Source organism: Heterodontus francisci, chromosome 27 (genome assembly GCF_036365525.1).
Source record: "Heterodontus francisci isolate sHetFra1 chromosome 27, sHetFra1.hap1, whole genome shotgun sequence".
In the NCBI taxonomy this organism is placed as follows: domain Eukaryota; kingdom Metazoa; phylum Chordata; class Chondrichthyes; order Heterodontiformes; family Heterodontidae; genus Heterodontus; species Heterodontus francisci.
The window spans coordinates 43,954,949-43,974,991 of record NC_090397.1 but is presented as its reverse complement, the minus strand read 5'-3'; the positions used below and the strand labels follow the sequence as shown (position 1 = coordinate 43,974,991).

General features: G+C 41.2%; 1 protein-coding gene across 20 annotated transcripts in view; it reads right to left on the bottom strand.

Annotated features, from left to right (window-relative positions):
* Positions 1 to 3,251: 3,251 nt before the first annotated feature.
* The window catches only part of magi2a (membrane associated guanylate kinase, WW and PDZ domain containing 2a), an 899,048-nt gene continuing 882,256 nt past the window's right edge, over positions 3,252 to 20,043 (bottom strand). For 12 of the 20 annotated variants that reach the window (XM_068059206.1, XM_068059208.1, XM_068059209.1 and 9 more), the window contains one exon: positions 3,252 to 5,293. In XM_068059206.1, coding sequence (XP_067915307.1) covers positions 4,485 to 5,293 — 809 coding nt within the window. In that variant the 3' untranslated portion in view covers positions 3,252 to 4,484. The remainder of the gene's footprint in view (positions 5,294 to 20,043) is intronic. The other 8 variants (XM_068059219.1, XM_068059221.1, XM_068059222.1 and 5 more) reach the window with 3 other exon arrangements.

Below are 20,043 nucleotides of genomic sequence, written 5' to 3'. Positions count from 1 at the left end.
AGATGAGGAAATTACAGAGTTCCAGACACAAAGCGTTGGACTAAGTGCAACTGCTCTTTCAAAAAGCCAGCACAAGCACGATGGGCTGAATGGCCTCTTTCTGTACTGTACTTTTCTATGATTCTATATATAGGTTTACTTGTAGTAATTTTGGTATTATCTGAAAGAATTAACTGTGAAAAGCCATTTTTTTATTTGCCTACGCTCAACACAGTACAAAAGCAAAAAATCCACCAGGACAAATAGGATCAAAACAACATCTAAGGTAGACAAAAGCAATAACGATAAATGTGCTCAGCTTAAGCTTCAATATGTGATAAAAGTAGGTTAGCCATCTTGGAACATAGAAGGCATCAGTTTTAAAATTAAAAATGATGATAAGTATTTTCACCCATAAGCAATAAATAAAACATTCTGGTGCTTAAGTGGGAAGCTAAGCCTATAGGGAGTGCTTTTTGTTCGAAGTACTCCCCATTTTAGAAACAAACACAATACTTTTAAAGTATTTTTTAAAAGTCAATTTTCCGAGCTATGCAGAGACCTCGGGCTGCATTTTTAAGAGTCCGTTGCCAAAGTAGGCAGTGGACATAAGAAAATACGGCCCGCCCGCACGGGCGCCATGGCACGGAGCCACTGCGATTTCAAATGCGGCAGCTTATTTGCATGGCCGTATGTGTGCACCCCCCCATAATGTTGTGGAGAGGGCAGGTGAATTGTCGCCGGCAACAGCGCCCGGCACCAGTGCCATTTTTTAAAGGGCTTACAGCCCTCAATGGACATTTAATATTTAAAGGGCCAGATAAGTGAATGTTTCACAAAACACAATGACATTACTTTTCCATGCACTGTCCACCTCCCCAACCCCCCCAATGGCATTTCAAAACATTCCTGTCCTTTTCCCCCCGGTATTCATTTATTGAGAATTTGACCTTACTCCCCGTAAAGTTCGGCACCTATGCCCTTTATCCCTTCCCATCATCCCCCGACTAATCTGCAGCATTGTCACCCTGCCCCCGCACAGAGAAAATATCCTCCTCCCCCTCCCCACAGGTGTCGCGCCATGTTTCCCTGAACAGGGATTTGAAGACGTGGCATCATCCGCCGCCTGAATGAAGATCGGTGCGGCAATTAAGGAGGTAACGGGACCTTCAATAAATCAAATATATAAATTAGTTTACATATTGAATGGGGGTCCCATTGCCGCGTGTCGAGGTTGGTGGCGGGCCTCCGCCGCACTGATCTTCACTGGCCTCCCTGCCACCGTTCCTGACGGTGAAGGCGCTTTAAAATCCAGCCCCTCATGTCAGGCTGATCTGTAACTGGTGGCTGAGCCAAATGGTCCCATATATCAGAGGATAGAAGGAAATGTTGAATAAAGAAGGTATCGCTCCACCTTCAGGATCTTCATGTCCTCAGAACCATCCACAATTGTATGCATCAATAAAAAGAGATGGTTTTTAGAACAATGTAAAAAAAATATAAGCTTGCATTACTTTCTGAAATGCAATGATTTCGACACATTTGATTGCAATTTGTCACTTTTTAACATACAGAAATGATAAATGATGATACATTTACCACAATCTGTGAAGATAATTACTGTCTCAATATTTTCAACACCAAGCAGATTTTTAGTACAGAAGATCTATAGGACTTTGTTCTCTATCACTCTATTTCTTGAGATACTTTCTGCTTATCTATAATTTAAATGTCATGAATTATTTTAAGCTACCTTACTGATATCTTTTTTATGGTGACTTTATTGCATTTAATAGGTAATTAGCTCCTATGGGATTCTGCTTTTTGTTGGTGCCAAACATTGCTGAGTTTTCTGACAGTTAATGGTTTTTTTCGTTACTTATGACATTCTCACAATTTTCTGATAATGCTGACAGAGAATGTCTGCATATTTATATGCATCAAGAGGCTCCCCTTTTGGCTTGTTGTGATAATGAAACTTTGATCATTGTGATATTATCTTTATGTCAGCAGAAAATTTGTTTTACATGGGAACAAGAACAGGAGTAGGCCATTTGCCTCCTTGAGTCTGTATTCATGCTGCCAGATTCAGCAAAGAATGTTGAGTGTATTCCTTTACGACTACTGGTCAAAAATGCTCTTCTATCTGCAACTCTGAAATTGCTTTCAAATTTCTTCTCATAATCTTACTTGATTCTTTTTACTTTTTAAAAAATTATTCTTGTAAAAATAATTTTTCTCCCTTTGTGATCTCCTGGTAGCTGAGTGACAAGTGAGTAACATATTTCTAGGCATCCAGCAATGTCACTATTGACCAATCTGCCAGTTGGTGTGGTGGCCCAGTTACACTTCCCTTTCCCTGTAGGGAGGTGCCTGGCCTCCACCTAGCACCTCCCACAAGTCGTCTGTGATTGGGAAAGCAGTCGAGCTGGTGAGTGAAGAGATGTTGCTGCGCTCCATGGTGCTTTGTGCCGGTGCTCTGTGATATTGTTATTCTGGTTCATTTGGTTCATAGGGTGTGAGGTTACAAGTTCAAGGATGAGCATATGGCTTGCAGTTGATCTTTCGCTCACAATTATTTGCAGCAAAAGGATTTCTTTGATACATTGCTTCCTATATACTAAGATCACTAGGCCTAAGACTGAAACTCTTGTTTTGTTCCAACATAAATCTTTTAAATACAAACATACAAGGTTTCAAAAAAGCCACGCTACTTTCGGTATTCTCTTTTGAGACCACTGCTCAGTATCACAGAATGACAGAATTGAAGAGTTCAGTCTCAACAGCAGGTAAAGACCTGCCTTCACCAATTTGCAGGATAATATGAGAGATTCTATAGTAGCAGTTTTTAAAGATGCTTTTTTATCTTAAAGGCTGAAATGAAATTTTGAAAGAACCTTTGCTATGCATGCTCTGGTTCTATCCCGATAAACCTTTTATGACGTGAAAGGAGTTGAGCACCTCTGTAATACATTCATAAAGTCTCTTTCCAAAGATATTAGAGACTTTTGACAGTAGCAATGTTCTGGTATCTGAAGCCAAATGTAAAACACGAACAGCACAGAATTTTGAATAAAAGGTGTTGATAGAATAGAACAGGATTAGTTCCATCGACACACACAAAGGTGACTTGCATAATACAAATAAAGAACATGCATAACATTAACTTTTGATAGCTTCACATGTAAATCTAAAAGGTCAGTAATTTTTTTTTCTGGAGCTGGAAAGCATTGAAGGTACCCAGGAAAACACTCATTTCAGAGTATGCACTTTATTTGACAGTGTTTCAGATAGAATATCATAAACAAGATTTCTGTAAAAGTTAATTTATCCATAGTGGTGCATTTCATAAAAATAGTTGCTCACTTACAGTCTTTGTGACTAATAATACATGGAATCATATTTATAGAGATACTGTACAAGGTAAATTCACAGCTAACACTACACAGTAATATTGATCCAAAGGGTAAGTGACGTGCCATGTTCACAGATCATTTTGATTACAGACGGCATGCAGCAATTACTGCAAAGTAAGAGCTGTGAACTGTCCAAAATATAGTTTGCTTCTGCAATCGTAATCCCAGTTTTTCATAAATCTAAAATCAGAGAGTAATACAGGTACGTGCACTACAATACAGAAGCATTGTCCAAAACCTGATAATACTGTACCTTTAATGGCAGAAATCAGATAATGGGTAGGCCAGAGGATAAAGTAGGCAAATCTTGCTCACACTCACCGTAAGTAAATTTCTTCAATGTGAAAATCAACGGCATTATTTTATTACTATTACACTATTTTTGTGCTTGGTTCACTGATATGAATATAAGGGTAGGGCTGCTTTGATACAAGATGCAATTTAAATATGTTAGCTTGTGTTACTCTTAGTGCTAAGGCCCTGGCATTATTTAAAACAACTTTAACCTCTGGGCTAGATATTTGTTTTGAAAGTTGAATAGTTACAAAAATTCAGCTTCATCTAGACTTCCATTTTTCTTCAGTGCCTCATTCCTCAGTGCAGTTTTACTTAAGGCCAGACTCTAACAACTGATGTCTCCAATAGTACTAAGATTACTAATACAACGTATATGACTGCAGCTTACAAATGAAACAAATCCTTCATACATTAAACATTTTTTTTCAACTAAAGCACCAATATTGTTCTTGCTCTCTGATGTTAAGTTTACCAACATAATCGCACTGCACTGGTTCATATAGTTCACAAGTGTGGCTCATGGATGCTGCCATTTGCCTCACAGCATAGCTGTAAAACTTCAGTTTATTGAAGGTTCAAAATACTGCTGGTTGCTTTCTTTAGAGTCTTTCATGCCCAAACACATCATTGTCCCATTGAATATTATACCCATTATACTGTTAATGCAAATGCTTCCAGTTTATAAGGCTGAGTGACAGTTCAAATTAAGTTAGATAAATAACGTGATAAGAGGAAATGCTGGGAGAATGTCCTGCATCTATCCTACAATGGGGAGAACAACATATTATTATTTTATCTGCCCATGGTGGCAGCACCAGACTTCAGTGTACTGGGATACTTGTCAGAACCAGGGATTTTCCATGGCCCAGGCGAGACAGTTGACTTCCGAGATACAGTGTTAGTACTTTGAATAGCAGGATTTGAATGTGTATGTTCCTCAGTAGAGATCTTTTTGGGATCTCGATCAAGGTCTTTGTTGACTTGTTCTAAGGCATTTTCGTGGAAGTTACCAACATCACCAGTATCAATTCGTAAGCCAAATTCTGCTGATTTCACCTTGTATTTATGTGTTTTCAGCAATTTTTTCTCAGTGGTATTTGCAACTTTATGATCCACTTTCATTCCAGGAGACCTTCCCCTCCTGGAAGCTGGGGACATGGATCTACCACGTTTATGCTTCTCATTGCTTGTCTCATCAAATTTATCCTCCCCTGATTTAGTCTCTGTAAAACATTTCCTCCCAGTTGCCCTGTTCTCAGAGGTGGTCCTGCCACTATATGTCTTTTTACTATTTTCCTTAGAGAGCCTTGGAAGGTTCTTCTTAGAGGTTCGATGCTGCTTCAACTTATCCACTTTTCCCGGGCTCTCCGATCTGTCTCTTCTTCTGTTCTCGTGGTGATCTGCAGAGTGCTCTCTTCTCACGATGTCACGTTCTTTCTTGATGTCCCACAATATCTCTGGGGCTAGCTGGTGAATGGAATCACAGGTTGGGGCAGAATGCGATGATGATGATGGCGATATCAGATCATCAGGGATTGTGGTTATTTCCGACAGGCTTGGGGAGCCTGCAGAGGAAGTATTCCAGGAGCTGTGGTTGTCTGCTGAAACAATATTTAAAAGGGTCAGTACAGAATTTTCAAGAGCAATTAGGGATGGGCAATAAATGCTGGCCTTGCCAGTGATGCCATCCCATGAACGAATAAAGAAATGTCAATAAATGACCTTGCTATGCAGCTAAAATTGCCCATATGTCAAATCAGACATAATTACTTTAGTTCTACTTTTCTGTATTTTGCACTTAATTTACATCCCTCATTTGCAATTCCCTTAACTTTAAGTTGCTTTAATTTTTACACAACACATCAAATAGATTTCCAGTAACCTGTAGATAAATACATGAAAAAAGCACATAATTAAATAAAACTTCAATACAAATACATGATTATTTACTACTTGCAACTAATTCTTCTTTTTTGAATTTGGGATAATCCTTATAATGTAATAGTAGGAGAGATGTAAAAATTTAAATATAGCAATGAGAAGAATTGCATGAATTGCCACCCTTTTTATGAAATATTTAATGGCATGCAAAGTAAGTGAAAATGCACAGAAATTTAAAAATTATAATTTTGTGTAAGTTGCACTTGTGTACAATATTCCAAGGATTGCTGATCTTTGTTCCAATTTTTCACATTTTAAAATAAGATAATAATGTGGCATCTTTGCTTTTTAAAAATGCATCCATTCCTAAACTAACTTACAGAACCTAAATTTGTCTTGATTTTTTTCAATTGGCTTTTGTATTTAAAGGTACATTCCTTCAGCTAGCATGGTAATGCTGCGCACTGGAAAGCACTGTCTTTTATTATATATTCACTTATCTGTTTTCTATATATTTACTTAAAGTAACGGTTGCAGCCTTGTCAGAATTTGAAGTTGAACACAAGTGACAGGAAAATCCAACCAACATGCATTACACACCATACAATTAAGATTTACGAAAGTTATTTTAGTCCTTAGACTTGCACCAGGTCCAGAGAGATAAGTCTCCCTGGGTCATCCAGTTTATGTGTGCGCTTTCAGCTCACACACAGTAATATTAAACAAACACTACTGTTGTTATTCTAGCTGTAGTCCCAAAGGACCATAGGCAATGGAGAGAGACAGTTGGTAATGTATAGCTTGAGGGTCACCACTCTGCAAATGTGGGGCAGGGCAAGGCAAGGAGGCAGGCCTCTATGAACTACTACAGCTGGTATGGGGATTGAACCTGTGCTGTTGGTGTCTTTCTGCATCACACGCCAGCTATCTAGCCAACTGAGCTTCTCATATGGCCTCACTACTTTCATTGTGTCAATCACAGATAAGGTCATCTCTGATCACTTACCTGTATCGCTCTCCACCCACATCTCCTCTCCCCTTCCCAACCCCACTTCCTTCTGTGTCCACTCTGGAAAAAACTCTCTCCCAATTCACTTACAATTGCATTTTCAAAATCCTAACAGTCCAGACTCTGCCCTTCCATTCACCATGAAATTTCTGCAGCTACCGATCTGGTCAACCACAGTCACCTCTATCTTTGATACTCTAGCCCCCATTAAAACCTTTATTCTTTCTCACCCTGGCCATTCCCCCTGGTATGGTCCTCACATCCACTCCTTCACTTCAGGGCATGCAGACTTGAAGGGATATGGCGAACAACTGGTTTAACCATTCATGGCCAGATCTGGCTGGACCACATAAAGCACAATCAGTCCTGCTCTTGTCTGCCAAAACTGCTCACTATTCCAGGGTCATTCTGGAATGCAAAGAAAAGCAATGGCTTCTTTTTGTTACAGCAAAACATTTTCTTAAACCCCTCTCCCCCCATCCTCCACCATCAACCCCAATAGTAAGTGAGGAGCTCACGGACTTCTTTATCACTAAGATTGAAACCATCCGATCAATTGCCGCTACCGCTTCTCTGCCTTCGCTTAGTCCACTGGGCCAAACCTCTTCTAAGGCTCCCCGCTACACTAGATGTGAATTCACATTTTCCTCTAGTTTCTTTCCTATCTCCCCTCACGCTCTCTCTGATCTCATCTCGTCTATCAACACTGCCTGCTCCCTCAACACTATTCTCATTGAACTGCTGATCACCCAACTTCCCCTCCTGGTCCCCAGGTTAGCTGTTGTTGTTCATGTTGATGCACTGTTCTGCTCTCCTTCAGATCTGCGTCATCCCTCTTCTCAAAAGGAAAAGGAGGTGGGGTGGCTCTGTTAATAAAGGATGATGTCAGAACAGTGGTGAGAAATGATCTTGGCTCAGATGATCAAGATGTAGAATCAGTTTGGGTGGAGATAAGAAAGAGGAAAGGAAGGAAGTCACCGGTGAGAGTAGTTTATAGGACCCCTAACAGTAGCTACACTGTAGGACAGAGCATAAATCAAGAAAAAATGGGGGCTTGTAGGAGAGGTACTGCAATAATCATGGGCAATTTTAATTAAAACTTAGAATGTGAGAGTAAACTAGCAAGAAATATAAAAACAGACAGTAAAGCTTCTACAAGTATATGTAAAGGAAAATAGTATTTAATAGTTGGTCCCTTAGAGCGTGAGACTGGGGAATTAATAATGGGAAACAAGGAAATAGCAGAGACTTTGAGCAAATATTTTGTATCTGTCTTCACAGTCAAAGATAAAAAATGCATCCCAATTATAGTTGAAAATCAAGAGGCCAAAGGGAGGGAGGAACTTAAAACAATTATCACTCAAGAAAAAGTACTAGGAAAACCAATAGGACTAAAGGCTGACAAGTCCCCCGGACCTGATGGCCTGCATCCTAGGATCTTAAAAGAAGTGGCTGCAGAGATAGTGGATGCATTGGTTGTAATCTTCCAAAATTCCCTAAATTCTGGAAAGTTCCCAGCAGATTGGAAAACTGCAAATGTAACACCTCTATTCAAGAAAGGAGGGAGACAGAAAGCAGGAAACTATAGGCCAGTTAGCCCAACATCTGTCATTGGGAAAATACTAGAATCCATTACTAAGGAAGTAGTAGCAGAACATTTAGAAAAGTATAATACAATCAGACAGAGTCAACATGATTTTATGAAAGGGAAATCGTCTTTGACAAATTTATTAGAGTTTTTTGAGGATGTAACAAGCAGGGTGAATAAAGGGGGAACCACTGAATGTAGTATATTTGGATTTCCAAAAGGCATTCGATAAGGTGCCACACAAAAGGTTACTACACAAGATTTGAGCTCATGGTGTTGGGGTTATATCAGCATGGATAGAGGATTGGCTAACTAACAGAAAACAGAGAGTTGGGATAGATGGGTCATTTTTCAGGTTGGCAAACTGTAACTCATGGAGTGCAACAGGGATCAGTGCTGGGGCCTCAACTATTTATGATCTATATTAATGACTTGGATGAAGGGACCAAATGCATTGTAGCCACATTTGCAAATGATACAAAGATAGGTAGGAAAGCAAGTTGTGAGGAGAATACAAGGGCTGAATTTTGTTCTGTTCCCGATGTGGCGGAGGGGGGGGCCGGAAGATTGGAGTGGCAGCGGCCCGCCACGGAACCCGCTGCCAGGATTGCTGGGCCTGTTCCATCTGACGGTGCGGAAGCTCTGTGGCGGGCTCTCTGCCAAAGGACCCTGGTTTAAATATTTAATTAACACTCTGCATTCATTGAAATTGAATTACCCATGATCTTATCTTCAGTTTAGGATCTTTTGGGCAACGGGTAGCACTCATGTGCCTTCACTTTCCCGTCCAGGGAAATCTGGTGCCACCGAGTTGGGAAAGGGGGAACCCAGCATCTGGAGAGTAGTGGGGAGGGGGGGAATCAACTCTGCATTTCTACTATTGTGGGGGGAACAGGGCAAACATTTATTTTCAGTGTGGGGAGGGACGGGGCAACTCTGCATTCTCTATGCAGGGTTGGCAGCCCTTTAAAAATGGAGCCAGCGCCTGTGCAGAGGCAGAGGCAGCTGGCACCATTCACAGTGTCGCTGAGGACGCCCCCGCCACGTGATTCTAATGAGACGCCGGGCTCTAGATCGCAGTAGTGTGACGTGCTGGCTGCCATTTTATACGCCGACCACCACTCCTGGCGGCAGGAAAACAAAATCCATCCCCGAGTCTGCAAAGAGATATAAATAGGTTAAATGAGTGGGCCAAAATTTGGCAGATGGGGTATATGTGGGAAAATGTGAGGTTGTCCACTTTGACAGGAAGAACAGAAAAGCAGAATATTATTTAAATGGAGAGAGACTGCAGAATGCTGTGGTACAGAGGGATCTGGTTGTCCTTGTACATGAGTCACAAAAAATTAGCATGCAGGTACAGCAAGTAATTAGGAAGGCAAATGGAATGTTGGCCTTTATTGCAAGGGGGATAGAGTATAAAAGTAGGGAAGTCTTGCTACAGCTGTACAGGGCATTGGTGAGACTACACCTAAAGTACTATGTACAGTTTTGGTCTCCTTACTTAAGGAGGGATATACTTGCATTGGAAGCAGTTCAGAGAAGGTTCACCAGGCTGATTCCTGTGATGAAGGGGTTGTCTTATGAGGAAAGGTTGAGCAGGTTTGGCCTATACTCATTGAAGTTTAGAAGAATGAGAGGTGATCTTATTGAAACATATAAGAATCAGAGGGGGCTTGACAGGGTGGATGCTGAGATGATGTTTCCCCTCATTGAGGAGTCTAGAACTTGCGGGCACAGTTTAAAAATAAAGGGTCCCCCATTTAAGATGAAGATGAGGAGGAATTTCTTTTCTCAGATGGTCGTTAACCTTTGGAATTCTCTTCCCTAGAGAGCAGTGGAGGCTGGGTCATTGAATATATTCAAGGCTGAGTTAGACAGATTTTTGATCTACAAGGAAGTCAAAGGTTATGGGGGCAGGCAGGAAAGTGGAGTTAAGACCACAATCAGATCAACCATGGTCTCAGTGAATGGTGGAGCAGGCTCAAGGGGCTGAGTAGCCTACTCCTGCTCCTATTTCTTATGATCTTATGATCTGTGCTCGCTGACGTACATTGGTTCCTGCTTAAGAAACACATTGATTTAAAGATTTTCATCCTTGTTTTCAAATCCCTCCATGGCCTCCCCCACCCTATCTCTGTAATCTCCTCCAGCCCCACAACCCTCCAAGATACCTGCACTCATCTAATTTGAGCCTCTTGAACACCCCTGATTTTAACTGCTCCACCATTGGTGGCCTGGTGTTGTGGTGTCAAGGCCTTATGCTCTGGAATTCCCTCCCTAAATCTTTCCACCTTGCTTTCTTCCTTTAAGACACTTCTTATAACCTACCTCTTTGACCAAGTTTTTGATCATCTGCCTTAATTTCTCCTTATGTGGTTCGGTGTCAAATTTTGTTTGATTATGCTCCTGTGAAGCACTTTTGGATGTTTTACTACTTTAAAGGTGCTATATAAATGCAAGTTGCTGTTGTTGTTTTTGAAGGCAGCTGGAACTTGCAAGAAATAATTCTGATTGGCTATAAAAACAGCCTTTAGAACTAGTTTTTTAGCCGATCTTAAATCAAGCGCAAGAATGGATCTGGCCACATCATCAGCATGTGAAAATCAATCTATAATGCGTAAAACATATTAACATAAGGAGGACTGTGAATGAACAAGTATACTCATCAGTGACCTATAGGGCTGAAGTGTACCTAAATAGATAAATGTGGTGTGATATTTTGTTGAAATTGAATGGCTACTTTCAAATGTAATAGTTGGGAATTTGCTCAGAGTTGCTCCCGCTCCACTGTCATAACATCTCCGGAAGTAAGGCAGAAACCCTATTTGCATGCATAACGAGCATTCTGCTGCACTTCTGACCAAGTTACGGCAGTAGAGAGGAAGCAGCTGTGAGGAAATTGCCAGCAGGTAATCACAATGGAACCCCGAAGCTGTTCATGTTCTTTCAATTTGATGGCTACACAATTGATTTCTCTTAGCATATAATTAGGAAGAAAATTTAGTTTCAAGGAAATGATTAGATTATACTTCTGCATTTAACAGGAATTTATCTATATAAGCGTGAATAACAGAAATGTACAGATGAATAAGCTCAGTGTCTGTTGAAAACTGTATTGTGCATTTAAGGGTTGATTTTCTGCTGGAGAGTCTCGCCAGATGGCAGAGCATATCAGAAATTTGAATGTGTGCTGCACATAAATTCCTGACCATTATTTTAAGACCATGCTCAAATATCAGTTATGCACTCCCTGCCAGCAAACCTTCGCCCAAAGTCAGATAATTACCACTCCACAGTGTTATCAAATTATGTATGATCTATTATCATAAAAATTAGATGAAAAAATTACAAACCTAGCAACAACAGCATAAATCAACTGAATATTTAGACACAAATCTACCTGTTCAAATGCAAACAGCCTGCTTGCAGTAGCTCACTGTTTTCTACAAGCCTAGGTTCGATTTGAGGCTTTTTGCATTTGTTCCTGTTGTTACCATATTGTCAGGTTACAGTCAAGTTGTAACATCCCTAAAACATAACTCGAAAATAAAGAGAGTAGGGCTACTGGGAAACAGGAGCAGCAAATGACCGAAAGGCTGCACGCAGGGAGTATAAACTCTTCAACCCTGTTCCACTCAGTAGAAGTTCACAAGTACAGCAGGTTTAAGTATTTTTTAATTCTTAAATGAGAAATAAAGAACCATTGTCAGTGAAACATGACTAAAAAACTTTTTCAGGGCAATGATCTATTCTTAATTATGCTTGCTACTTGCTTTTTAAGCACTGTATTTAATAGAAATCTTGTATGCAGCACCATCAATATTTGCAGTCACATGTAGCAGAGAATGTGCTTTCAGATATAGAGCATATGCCAGATATAGTGATGCTGTTACTTTCCTTTAATAACTTATTTTAGGGCAAAAATAATGTTGGAAACAGATGCTTTTGATAAATATTTAAAAAAAGAATTCCAGCCTACTTTAAAAAATGGTGCTTTTTGATAGTTTGCTTATTAGCATTATCCTGTCCCAAGTATCCTGAATCAAGCTGCTGTGTTACAGACAAATCCAGATTATTATCTGTGCCTACAGGACATACTGATGTAAATGTGACCCGACTATTGCTTCTCTGGGCAGCTGCTTTCTGATATTTTGTTTCATAAATAAGGCATTTAAAAAAAAAAGCAAAATATTACATTCTTCAAAGAAAACTAAAACTGATAAATTTTACTTCTATTCAACTGCTGCTTGGGCAGCGTGTATATGTATATATCAATTCTTGTATTTGCACACTGAACCCCAAAATTGTTTCTGAATTTAAATTTAGTTTTCAGAGATGACCCCTGTAAGGATTACAGTGCAAACATCTACAAGACTAGGTGCTAAGTGAAGCATAAATGCAATGATGGATTCCAAGGAACACTTCATGAAGCAATTTAATACTGTGGCATGAATAACGAGACACAGAAGACAATGCAACCAGAGATGTGGAAAAGAAATATGTGTAAGCTAATAATATGCTCTCATATTTAGTTGCCTTCTTGAATTGTTACTAAATTATTTATATATCACGCCTTTAGCAAGTGATCAGAAGCGAACAGAAGTCTGATATTTGTAACTGCAACACTTCTAATTATTATGTTATCACATTGCTCTTAAATGGGAGGTAATTTTAACTTCAATACAAAAGGGGAGTGATTTTAAACTGGTGGGAACAGGGTGGTAGTGCTGCCAAGGTAGCAGCGATTCACTGAATGCTCTGTTTACAATATTTTGTTTCAAAATAAGGCATTTTAAAAAAGGAAAATACTACATTCTTGAAAGATAAAATTTCATTCTGCTCAGTTGCTGCTTGATCAGTGTAGATATGATTACATCATTTTGCTTGGGACCTTTGAATGGTTATATCAGGCTTTTGCTTATTTGCTGTTGTGTGATGTCCATAGGACCTGGATGCAATTTTGAAGTACTAATGGGTGTGATGTGTATGGGCCATGCTTTTCCCATTGGTACCTGCTAACCTGGTCTGGAGCTGAGGTGTTGTGTGTAGTCCCTGACATAAGGGTGAGCTGCTGCCTCCAATTGTTCTGAAATCATTCCCTGCTGCTCCAGTCACACCTGCTCACTGGGTCTTACCCAATTAAAAGGTGCGGCTGCAGACCACTCCTGAAAAGGGAAGCCAGTTTTAAAAACAATTTTGTAGGGCAAGGAGGAGCATGAAAGCCACTTTTGGCCTTACAAGTACCTATAGGCCCACTACCTCCTCCCCGCAATTGCTTTTCCATCCCCAAGGATACAGTTTCCGGTTCAGCCCTGTTGTGGAGCTGCCGGAATTCCATCTCTCCCTGACTAGCGAGCTCTAAGGCCACAGGAGGAGTTGGAACACTATGACTTGCTATTGCCCCAGGTCTACCACAGGCACTTGAGCTACCCTGACATTACCCATGAGCACTGTGTGAGCAGATAATTATCACCAAGGTAGGTACTGATGAAACTTGCTATATCCTGAAGCAGATGTCCAGTCAAGAAGCAATATGAACACTGTACAATAATTGCACTCCACTTTGTTACAAGAAGATCTTTACAGGCAACAGGATGAATGTTATCAACATTGGCATGCTGAAACAATGGGCTGGATTTTGCTGCAGGCTTCGGGACCCCGATATCGGGACCAAATGATGACCCTCAGCCCACATTTGCCAGCAGTGAGACCGGCAGCACAATCTTTCAGGAGGTGGCCTTCTAATTGGCTGCCTCTGCACTTGCCATCCTGATAAGCATGGTGGGAGGCACTCGATGCTGCAGGCCCAGAGGGCCGGCAGCTCTGGAGCCTCAGCAGCCCCACCAGAAGTGGTCCCTGCTGAGGCAGGTCAGGGACCCGTGGAGGCATTGATCAAATGCAAAAATGATGAGGGACAAAGCCTTGGAGCAGAGGGGAAACCCATCCTCTGGATTGGCATCGGTTGCGATTGTGGCATTGCATGTTTGCGGACCTGTCAAGGCTCCGATGACACCTCAGCCTGCCACAGGGAGGCCACCTCCGTGAGCTGGCAGTTTTGCATATGGTGGAAGGCTGCTCCATCAGTGGCAAATGCTGGTGAGGGCGCAAAATTGCCCCTAACTGGGACCTGAACAAGCACAATTGGCTGCCCACCTCTGTGGAATGGGCACCTGATCCAATTCGCAGCCTGCCCCTGGAAAGTTCCCCAGCAGCAGGAATGTGTCAGGGGACTGACCCCGATACAGCTTCACCCACCCACCCCCCCACCATTTTCCTGGCCACCCCACCTCCAAGCCCGCCCCATGGGTATGGAAAAGTTCAGCATAATGGTTATAATGATTGGATCACACCAAGATAGCTTATAATATAGAATTCCCAACCCTCGTGCTTTTGACAGGAGTTTACTGGAATGGGCAATTTGTCTTCCCAGTGCTGCTGCTGGCAACTCGGGAGAAACGACCCTTGTACACACAGTTTGCACCTATGCAGTAGCCTGACTGCTGTGGCTTGCAAACAAACGGCATTATCTGCGTCCTACTGGTTGCCCTGCTGTTTGGAGCGCACCACTTCATTGTCAATTGTGAGATGACTGCATCAGGGCCAATGAAAAGCGCCTAAAAACGCCATGAATTCCGAGAAAGCAACACAATCTGGAGAAGGAGGAAGACAGCAATACAAATTAGGGGAGAGAAGGAAAGAGAAACAAACTGGGGAGGGTTGGAGATGGAGAGCAACACAAACTGGGATGAAGGACAATTCATGTTGTCCAGTGATGTCGCTGTTGTATAATGTGTTTTATTATGGGACTCAAGCAGCTTTGATGCTGCTTCCTGAGAAGTGAGCCTCACGTCCCTGGGTTTCAGTGACGGGTGAATTAGTTTTGATTCTGGTTTCATTTATTATTTTCATAACTTGCTGTGTATTGAATAAAAGTCATAAAATTGTAGAAAAACTGATAACTTATTTAACTCTAATTGGTGTTTCTTCTTGCAGTTGATACAGTAGAAACAAACCAATTAGTGCTTAAATAAAAAATTTAAAAAATAAGCATTATTTATTCTTAAATCTTTGTTCTTTTGTGTTCATTCTTTGATTCATCTCACAATAAAAAAAAGTCAAATATTTTACTTGGAGCTTGGTGCTACCAAGACACTCAACTTCAGTAAATGCAAATAGTGGGCAAATGTCATGTGATTAATTGTCACATGAGCATCATCACATGATCAAATGCCATATAATCTAATGTTACACAATCAAATCTCCAGGAGTACATCAACCAAAGCTGACAACCCTATTACAGCATGTTCTCTAAATATTTGGCCAAATGGTAGTGTTGTACTGAATGCTGCATAACCTAGCTGTAGAAAGTGGCATAAGCCAGTTAGTGGATGGACAGATGCAATAAACCATGGCAGAGGAAGGAGAGGGTAATGAAGAACTAGCAAAAGCTGAACAGTCACTGGATGAAGTAGTATTGATTCACCAGGCTATAACTGAGAAGTTATTTCTTTGGAGTCTAGGTTTTTATGGTTCAGCAATTGTACTTTCCTGTTTATCCCCAAATCTGTCTTTTAATAATACTATTGATTATCTGGAAAACATAGATTGTGTCTTTTTTTAAAATTATGGTTAGCAAGTACTGTGCGCTTAACATGATGTGTTGTTGCGCAGCCCCTCTGTGCTATATTCTATTGCATCACGATATTTCTATTTCACTTCTCCTCCATGTGTCACTGGAAGAAGCAGGTCTGAAGTTTTCCAGAGGGGTCTGCTGAGGATTTGCTGTGCTGCAGATCTTGAATGTTCTGCATGTGGGCCAGAAAAGGATCATCTTATTAGCGATGCAAAATACCAAGGGAACTTACACAATGTTGTGTCAACGGCGCAAAGTGATGGAGACTTCACAGAAAACTGTGTCAATGATGAAAAGTGACAGAGAGCCCCACAGATGATTGTGTTAGTGATGCAAAGTGACATGGGGCATTGTAAAATATTGGGTTAGTATTGCAAAGTTGACACACGATAGTACAAAATCTCAGGAGGCGATGCAAAGTGACACAGAATCTCAGAAAATATTGAATTAAACGACACAATATATCATAGGACTTCAGAAAATGTCACTGTGTTAGTCACGCAAAATGACAAATTCATCACAGAGTATTAGGTTTGCGAATTGGAACAGCATGGGATATTGCGTTTGAGATGGGGCCTCACAGAATTTTTAGCAGTTTTGGAGGGTGAATTATACCTGACATAAGATAACATGTCGTTTTTTTATTTTTAATTCATTCAATTGCCTGTAAAATTTTGAAAAACAAGAATGAACATTATAGAGAAGATGGGTTTGCTGATCTTAGCCAGGATAGCTGTTTAGGCACTACATCAGTTAACGTTCCAGGGATAAGGAGCAGAAAAATCCCATTCCTTATTATTATCCAGTGATCTGTACTGAGAAGTGTGCACATGTGAATATTAGGGGTTTGGCTGGGATGTTATCTGTGATTTAGTAGGCATAAAATTCTAGGGGTGGATTTCCACAGAGGTTCTCCCACTTGCCTGTCTTAACTTTGATTGAAGATCCATGAAAACTCCAGAAAAATGACATAATCAGTGCATACATTGTTGTTCCCAGGTATCTGTCGCTTTTACAACAAAGTTAAGGCAGATGAGCAACAGAAGCTCTGCGGAAATTCATCCCCATTCACTGTCCAGATGAGGGCTTGTATAGACATAAATGTTAGAGGCTCACCATTTCATTGCCCTTCCAGCTGATGTGGAGACATGACGCAATAATTTAGACTGGCTGGTTTCAGTAGATTAGCCCATTAGTTTAAAAAATATTTAAAATTCACAATATAAACACTTCATGATGCTGCAGGTAAATATTTTTTTAAATGCTGGAATTTTTAAATCTTGACATGAAATGAAAAGAATAACATTTTCATAGAATTATATAGGACAGAAGGAGGCCATTTGGCCCCCATCCCTGTGCTGACCCATTGAAAGAGATAGCCAATTAGTTCCACTCCCCTGCTCTTTCCCCATAGCCTTGCAACTTTAACCTCTTTAAGTATTTATGCAACGATTTTGAAAATTACTATAGAATCTGATTGCACCAGCCTTTCAGGTAGTGGATCCAGATTATCATAACTCACTGCCTAAGTTTTTTATTTCTCATGCCGCCTCTGGTTCTTTTGCCAATTCGTTAAATCTGCGTCCTCTGGTTACCAACCTTGCCATTGGAAACAGTTTCTCCTTATTTACTCTATCAAAACCTTTCATGATTTTGAACACATCTATCAGATCACACCTTAGCCTTCTCTGCTGTAAGGAGAACAACCCCAGCTGCGACAGTCTCTTCAAGTAACTGAAGTCCCCCATCCCTGCTATCATTCTAGTAAATCTCTTCTGCGTCCTCTGCAAGGCCTTGAAATCCTTCATAAAGTGGTGCCCAGAACTGGCCACAATACTCCAGCCAGAGCCAACTAGTGTTTTATAAATGTTTAGCATAGCTCACTTGCTTTTGTATTCTATGGGTTGAATTTTGTGGGTGATGGTGAAATCCTGTCACCCGGGCCAAAAGCGGGAGCGAACCCCGCTTCGTCCAGTGGCGGGACCAGGCGGCATATTGCGAGTGGTGGCTGCTCCCACGAGCTGTGGCCCATTCAGAGGGCCAGCAGGTCAGCAGCGCCACAGCTAGCAGTGGCCACTGCTGATGCTGCAACACTGGGGAGAGGGTGCCTCAATGTTGAGGCACCGTCGAAGAGGGGTATGATTGGGGGAAGCTGCGATTGGTGGATGGGGCGCTGAGCACTGGCAGCGCCGATGCAGCTAAGAGGGTCCCTCTATGGGCTATGGAGTGCCTGTGTAGGAGGGCCACACCCCCCCACCGGAACCTGCTGGGAGCTGTCAGAGTTTATTGGGTGATCTCCCCACGTGGTGGGAGGGCCTCCTGACGCAGGCAAAATGCCTACAGAAGCAGGAAGTGGCCCTTAATTGGCCACCTAAGCAGTTCAATTAGGCGCCTGGCATCAGCTGAATCACCAACGTTCCCGCCACTGGCAATATGGCATGGTGGCAGGATGATGTCAAGCTCCCCTCCCGATGCCTCCCCGTGCCATTTTGCCAGTCCTACCATCTCCCAATGTGCCTACATCTCTATTTATAAAGCCAAGGAGCCCAAGTGCCTTCTTAACAGGCTTCTCAACTTCTCCTGCTGCCTTCAAAGATTTGTATACGTACGCCCCCAGTTCCCTTTACTCCTGCTCCCCTTTAAAATTGTACCAGTTAGTTTATATTGCCATTCCTCATGCTTTCTATAAAAATGTATCACTTCATCATTCTCTACATTAAATTTTATCTGCTTTTACCAGTCTGTCTGAGCCTTCCTGAAGTCTGTTCCTATCCTCCTCAATGTTTATTATAGTTGAGTTTCGTGTCATCTGCAAACTTCTGAAATTATGCCCTGTATATCTAAGTCCAGGTCATTCATGTATATCAAAAAGAACAGTGGTTCTAAATTCATATTCATGCAGCTGCTGCCCCTTTAATCTCATGGACTTTTGCTAGCAGGTTTGTTATGTGGACTTTATAAAATACCTTTTTAAAGGTCATATACACAATTTACTACCCTCATCAACCCTCTCCGTTACTTCATCGAAGAATTCAAATCAAGTTGGTCAAACATGATTTGCCTTTAATAAATCAATGCTGGGTTTCATTTACTAATCCATATTTTTCCAAGTGACAATTTTATCCTATCCTGGATTATTGTATCTAGAAGTTTTACTCACCTCTGCCTCTTTCATTTTTTGAATGGGGTGTATCATTCACAATCCTCCTGTCCTATCTAAGGAGGATTGGATGGTTGTGGCCAGAGCTTCTGCAATTTCCACTCTCACTTGCCTCAGCAACCTAGGATGATTCACATCCAGGGTGGGTGACTTTTCTACTTAGAGCGCTGCTAACCTTTTAAGTACCTCCTCTGTTTATATCCTATCCAATTTCTCTACTACCTCATTTACTATGACGTTGGCAGCATCCTCTTCTTTAGTAAAAAAAGATGCAAAGTACTCATTTAGTACCTAAGCCATGCCCTCTGCCTCCGCAAGTGGATCGTTTTGGTTCCAAATCGGCCCAACAATTCCTTTGACCACCCTTTTACCACTCATATGTTTACAGAAGACTTTTGGATTCCCTTTTATGTTACCCGCTAATCTATGCTCCTAGACTCTGCTGCTCTTATTCCCTTTTTCAGCTCTCCTGTGTACTTTCTGTATTCATCTTGGTTCTCAACTGTATTATAAATCTGACATTTATCATAAGCCCCCTTTTCCTATTTAATTCTCGATATCTTTAATCATCTAGGGAGCTCCATCTTTGTAATCCCTTCCTTTCCCCCTCATGGGAATGTGTCTAGTCTGTATACAAACTATCTCCTCTTTGATGGCCTACCATTGCTCATTTACTATTTTACCTGCCAATCTTTGATTCCAATCCACCAGGGTCAGATCTCACTAAACTTAGCCCTCCTCCAGATGAGTATTTTCACACACAATTTTTCCTGGCCCTTTTCCATAACTATTCTAAACCTAATGGTGGTAAAATTTGAGGTTTGAATTTTATTTTTAAATCTTTACTCCTCAATTTTGTATTTTCTCTTCTGAAGGCATTTAGTTTGCAGGGCTACAGTTCCAAGAACACCAAGCACTCTGCAGTATCTTGCTAAGTGGCCAGCATTCATGTGCGAGCCAGACACCTAGTGCCAGCAGTTGTTTGAATACCTGAATACAGATTTATTAAAAAGTCTGCTAACTCTCAAAGTGTAAAGATACATGGTTAGGTTGATGTATAATCTGCAACTGAATGAG